General features: G+C 48.2%; 1 protein-coding gene across 2 annotated transcripts; it reads left to right on the top strand.

Moving 5' to 3' along the window:
• Positions 1-1076: 1076 nt before the first annotated feature.
• Positions 1077-5530, top strand: LOC127006302 (Kruppel-like factor 2). 2 transcript variants are annotated; one of them, XM_050876015.1, is made up of 3 exons: positions 1077-1475; positions 1965-2778; positions 3274-5530. In XM_050876015.1, exon 3 carries the CDS (start codon positions 3479-3481, stop codon positions 4571-4573), a length of 1095 nt encoding a protein of 364 aa, XP_050731972.1. In that variant the 5' UTR covers positions 1077-1475; positions 1965-2778; positions 3274-3478; the 3' UTR covers positions 4574-5530. The 2 variants fall into 2 exon arrangements, with proteins under 2 accessions (XP_050731972.1, XP_050731971.1); XM_050876014.1 differs by having other exon boundaries at positions 1077-2778.
• The last annotated feature ends 879 nt before the right edge of the window (positions 5531-6409 follow it).

The following is a 6409-nucleotide window of genomic DNA, read 5'->3' as shown; positions in this document are numbered from 1 at the left end:
TAAAAGTGGGAATAGAAGAGATTGCATATTTAAACCGTGTACAAACGCAATTTAAACCTGTGACTTATATGTTTCTTAATTTCTACGGCTATCAAACAGGAGATATTTGAGGATAACACGATTTAAAAGTGGGAATAGAAGAGATTGCATATTTAAACCGTGCTCAAACCCAATTTAAACCTGTGACTTATATGTTTCTTAATTTCTAAAGCTATGAAACAGAAGATATTTGTGGGTAACACGATTTAAAAGGGGAATAGAAGAGATTGCATATTTAAACCGTGTACAAACGCAATTTAAACCTGTGACTTATATGTTTCTTAATTTCTACAGCTATCAAACAGGAGATATTTGAGGATAACACGATTTAAAAGTGGGAATAGAAGAGATTGCATATTTAAACCGTGCTCAAACGCAATTTAAACCTGTGACTTATATGTTTCTTAATTTCTACGGCTATCAAACAGGAGATATTTGAGGATAACACGATTTAAAAGGGGAATAGAAGAGATTGCATATTTAAACCGTGTACAAACGCAATTTAAGCCTGTGACTTATATGTTTCTTAATTTCTACAGCTATCAAACAGGAGATAGCTGTGGATTCATAACCTAATACCTATTGAAAGAAAGGTCAAGGATTATATTGGAAGGAAAAAAAGATTGAAAGAAACGAACAGAAGTGAGCGAAAAGAAAAGAATTGAAGGAAGAGAATGCAAAGTGCTAATGGGTGCTTACTGTAAGGTGCGCGTTGCCTCGGTGCTCTACCTCCGTGTTTTTGATTTAAAGTGAAAAAAAAGACACTGAAAATATATGTGTTGATTTACAGAGAAGGTGGAGAGAAGGAACGTTTGTGAGCCTGGGAAACACACACACACACACACACACACACACACACACACACACACACACACACACACACAAACACACACTAGTAAGAAAAGTGATAAAGCTGGAACATTTGTGGTTCTAGAAAGTGATAAGATATAAACATTTGTGGACCTGGGAAACACACATATAGTGACCAGAAGAATAAACATTTGTGGTTCTGAAAAGTGAGGAAGATAAACATTGGTGGACCTGGGAAACACATAATCAGAAAGAATAAACATTTGTGGTTCTGAAAAGTGAGGAAGATAAACATTGGTGGACCTGAGAAACACATAAACAGAAAGAATAAACATGTGTGGTTCTGAAAAGTGAGGAAGATAAACATTGGTGGACCTGAGAAACACATAATCAGAAAGAATGAACATTTGTGGTTCTGAAGATAAAGATTTGTGAACCTGAGAAACACACAAAAGAAAAACAAAACTAGACAGAATAGGATACATTTAAGGTTCTAAAAAGTGATGAAGATAAACATTGGTGAGCCTAGAAACGCAAAAAAAAAGGAAAGATTAAACATTTGTGATTCTGAAAACCGATAAAATTGAATGTTTGTGAATCTCGAAAACACACGAATTAGAAACAGAGTAAAAAGATCAACAATCGTGGTTCTGAAAAGCTATAATATAAGTGATTGTGGTCCTCGAAACAAAGAAAGCAAAAATATCAACAATCGTGGTTCTGAAAAGCTATAAATATAAGTGATTGTGATCCTAGAAACAAAGTAAATCGACTAAACAATTGTGGTTCTACAGAGCATAAAATATAAGTGATTGTGGTCCTCGAAACAAACAAAGCAAAAAGATCAACAATCGTGGTTCTGAAAAGCTATAAATATAAGTGATTGTGGTCCTCGAAACAAAGAAAGCAAAAAGATCAACAATCGTGGTTCTGAAAAGCTATAAATATAAATGATTGTGGTCCTCGAAACAAACAAAACAAAAAGATCAACAATTGAGGTTCTACAGAGCGATAAATATAAGTGATTGTGGTGCTAGAAACAGAGCAAAAAGATCAACAATTGTAGTTCTGAAAAGCAATAAATATAAATGATTGTAGACCTAGAAACAAACAAGGTAAAAAGATCAACAATTGTGGTTCTGAAAAGCTATAAATATAAATGATTGTGATCCTCGAAACAAAGAAAGCAAAAATGACCAACAATTGAAGTTCTGAAGAGCTATAAAAATCAACGTTTGTGAGCCTAAGAAATACAGAAGAACAGAAGGACTTAACATTTGTGGTTCTTAAGACAAATAATACTCAAAAATTGTGGTTCTCAAGGGAAAGTAAATGAATGAAAAGAGAGAAAAGCAAATGATTAAAAAGTGAATGAAATAAGAAAGAAAATAAACGAAGAAATTAAATAAAAAACTAAATGAATCAAAACGAAATAATAGGAAGAGAAACAAAGGATGAAAGAGAAATAAAATATAGAAGAGAAGAATGACATAGAGAAATAACGAAGATATTAATTAAGATATATACACAAGAAGAGGAAAACAACAAGAAGAAGAAGAGGAAGACCGATTGAAATAGAGAGGAAAGAGAACGAGAGAGAAAGAAGGAATGCAAAGAGAAGAAGGAAAGAAGGAAGAAAGAAGAGGAAGAGAAAGAAGAGGAGAAAAATAGATAGAGGAAATAGTGAAAGAAATTAGATATTTACCAAAAAAAAACTTGATAGGAAAAAATATACGTGAAGGAAGTTGAAAGAAATTGAAAGAAAATAAAAATAAATAAAAAGAAAATGAGATAAAAAGTTGAGAGAAATTGAAAGAAAAGAAAATTAAATAAGAAGAAAATGAGATAAAGAAGAAAAATTAAGAGAGAGAGAGAGAAAGAGAAAGAAAGGAAGGAAAAGTTCTCTCCATCATGAAGGAATATCAGGAGGTAAGTAAGAGAGAGAGAGAGAGAGAGAGAGAGAGAGAGAGAGAGAGAGAGAGAGAGAGAGAGAGAGAGAGAGAGAGAGAGAGAATGATTGTCTGAAGAAACTGGAGGAAGTGAGTCATCTATGGAGTCATTCTCTCTCTCTCTCTCTCTCTCTCTCTCTCTCTCTCTCTCAACACCTATTAACACTCTTCCTCCTCCTCCTCCTCCTCCTCAAAATTCTTCTTCCTCCTCCTCCTCCTCCTCCTCCTCAAACTTCTTCGTCCTCCTCCTCCTCCTCCTCCACCTCTTCTTCACCCCTATCCCCCTTCTTCTCCCCCACTCATCCCATTCACACCATTTCCCCCCTACCCCTCCCCCCCTCCCCGCCCCCAGTCCCCCTCCCCTCTAACCCCACACCCCTACGCCCCTATAACCCCTCTCACCCTACTCCCCCCATCATCCCTCCCCACTCCCCCGTCCTCCGCCCCCTCTCACCCCTCCCCCCCTCTCCCCCAGGTGTGGCTGGACCTGGAGTCGGTGCTGCTGGCGGACGAGCTGCCCCCCTACCACCCCCCCACGCCCGCACCCCCGCCCCCCGCGATGCCCCCCGCCTCCACCCCCGGCCCCCACCCCTACTGCGAGACCGGAGGGGTGCTCACCGTGCTGGGGGGCGAGGACACCCAGGGCCTGCCGCCCCCGCCGCCCTGCCCCCCAAGACGCCATGGAGGCCTGCCTGCTGCCCGGCCTGCCCCCCCCGGGCCCGCTGCCCCCCACGCCCCCCACCCACGACCCCCTGTACATCCCGAACCTTGGCTACGACCCCCCCGCCTGCCGCCTGGGGCCCGGGGCGCGGGGCGGCCTCAAGCGGGGCTACCCTGAGGGCGTGGCGCCCCCCGCCAAAGTGCCCTGCGTGGGGGGCTACCGCCGGGGGGAGGTCTGCCCCCCCGGCCCGGGCCCGCCGCCCCCCCTGCACTACATGGGCGCCCCCCACCACCCAGCTGCGGGCTACCCCCCACACCCCCTCCACCAGCAACACCTCCAGCACCAGCACCAGCACCAGCACCAGCAACAACAGCAACAACAACAACAACAACAACAACAGCAACAACAACAACAACAACAACAACAGCAGCAGCAGCAGCAGCAGCAGCAGCAGCAGCAGCAACAACAACAACAACAACAACAGCACCACCATCAACAGCAACAACAACAACACTACCCCCACCACCAGTACGTGCTGCCCCCCACGCCCCCCCAGTACCCGGGGGCGCCACACCCCGCCGCCCCCCTTCCCCAGGAGTACGCCACCTACTGGTCCCTCCCGGCGGTCCCCCCCGGCCAGTACGCGGCCTGCGTGGAGGCGGGGCAAGCGGCTCGGGGCGGGGCGGGGCCCGGCGTGTCGGGGGTGGGCGTGGGCGGCGGTGGTGTGACGGGCGGAGGCGTGGGCGGCGCGGGCGTGTCAGGGGCGGGTGGGGCAGGGGCGGGCGTCAAGCCCCCCGCGCGGCGCCGCCGCAGCCGCCGCAAGCTGGTGGTGCACGCGTGCCCCTACGAGGCCTGCCTCAAGACCTACATCAAGAGCTCGCACCTCAAGGCGCACCTGCGCACGCACACGGGCGAGAAGCCGTACACGTGCCGGTGGCGCGGCTGCGGCTGGCGGTTCGCGCGCTCCGACGAGCTGACGCGACACTACCGCAAGCACACGGGCGACCGGCCCTTCCAGTGCAGGCTGTGCGAGCGAGCCTTCTCGCGCTCCGACCACCTCAGCCTGCACATGAAGCGGCACTCCGCGGCGGCCGCCACGCTGGTGGCGCCCTGACCTGCACCCCACAGCCTGCTGCGGCAGCCTGTACCGCCGCCACCACCACCATCCCAGCCTGCAGTACTACGTGAGGCGGTTGTGCTGGTGCCCTGAGCACGCCTGTAAGCCTGCAGCCTGCACCACAGCCTGCACACCTGGCGTCACGCTGGTCCTGTCTTCGCGCGTGGCTTGCCGGCCGCCGAGCGTCTGCTGGTCACGATTCGCCTCACGCGCTGCGGCTGGCGGCGGCCCGCGCGGCGCGTCAGCAGGAGGGCAGATCCTGCGGCGGCCAGCACGCGCTCGGGTGTAAACAAGAGGGAGGGATGGCCGCCGACAACCAGCGTGCTTCTCGGCGGCCTCCCACGCGGCCCTCACAACGGTACCTGTGGAGGACCGCCTTTATCCTGCGGCTGTCGTGCAGGGCCGACTACTGTACATACTCCAGCACGGGGAGCATGACCCCCCCCCCCACACACACACACAACGCAGTGACGTCACGAATGTAAACAGAAGCACGTGGTTGTGTTGATGACGTCACGCGTGTAAACAAAGGAAGCACGTGGAAATTAAATGGACGAGTAAACAAAGGAGGAGGAAGAGGAGGAGGAGGAGGAGGAGGAGATAGGGAGAAGAAGAGAACGGAAATTATTATTGTAAGATGAGGAGAATGAGACGGGGAAGAAGAAGGAGAAGAAGGAGAGAAATAGGAAGAGGAGGAAGGGAAGAAAAGAGGAGGAAGGGTGTTAGAATAGGATAAAGAAGGAATAAGAGGAGAAAGAAGAGGAGGAGAAGGAGACGGAGGAAAAGGAAAAAATAAATTGTAGAAGTTCAGGAGAGGAAAGAAGAAGAGGGAGAGGAAGAGAAGAGAAGAAGGAGGAGGAGGAGGAAGAGATGTTAGAATGGAGAGGTGAGGAAGGAAGAAGAGAGGAGGAGGAGGAGGAGGAGGAGGAGGAGATAAAAAGGAGAAGAAAGGAATATGAAATGAAGGGAGAGGAAGAAGAAGAAGAGGAGGAGGAGGAGGAAGAGGAGGAGGAGGAAGAGGAAGGAAAAAAGACACTCCTTAAGATTATTGTGTTTGTTTGTTCACCTCCTCCTCCTCCTCCTCCTCCTCCTCCTCCTCCTCCTCCTCCTCCTCCTCCTCCTTCTTAACTTTGTATATATTGTATTTTGAATCTGATTTTTTTTGTAATAAAGAAAGAAAAAAACACGAACCAATCTTGTTTTTGTCCGCCGAGAGAGAGAGAGAGAGAGAGAGAGAGAGAGAGAGAGAGAGAGAGAGAGAGAGAGAGGGGGGAGGGGGAAAGTTCTCTGGTTAATGAATTAGGTGAGCCATTAGTCTTTGTTTGATGATATCCTCCCCCTTCCTTCTCTCTCTCTCTTGCGTAATCGATACCAACGACCTGTGGACTTCTTAGGTCAACAGAGAGAGAGAGAGAGAGAGAGAGAGAGAGAGAGAGAGAGAGAGAGAGAGAGAGAGAGAGAGATGAGTAATATCGTTTTGCCCTTCTTATTTTCCTCATCTCCCCGTCCTTCTCATCTCTTATTCCTCCTCCTCCTCCTCCTCCTCCTCCTCCTCCTCTGATTGGTAGAGAGGAAGATGAGGAGGAGGAGGAATAAGGGAGCGCTGCGCCCTTTCATTGGAGGAGAGAAGAGAGAGAGAGCGGGAGAGGAAGGGAGGGAGAGAGGGAGAGAGGGAGAGAAAAAGGCAGCCATATTGATTTGACCATGGAGGGAGAAAGAAGAGAGAGAGAGAGAGAGAGAGAGAGAGAGAGAGAGAGAGAGAGAGAGAGAGAGAGAGAGAGAGAGAGAGAGAGAGAGATTTGGTATAGTAATAATAATAGTAATAGTAGTAGT

This window comes from Eriocheir sinensis, chromosome 32, assembly GCF_024679095.1.
Source record: "Eriocheir sinensis breed Jianghai 21 chromosome 32, ASM2467909v1, whole genome shotgun sequence".
NCBI classification, from domain to species: Eukaryota; Metazoa; Arthropoda; class Malacostraca; order Decapoda; family Varunidae; genus Eriocheir; species Eriocheir sinensis.
Note: the sequence above shows the minus strand (reverse complement) of the source record. Positions and strands in the feature narration are given on the sequence as shown.

Excerpts from the sequence above, each read along its gene's own strand:
- LOC127006302 (XM_050876015.1), top strand. The coding sequence starts at position 3,479 with ATGGAGGCCTGCCTGCTGCCCGGCCTGCCCCCCCCGGGCCCGCTGCCC.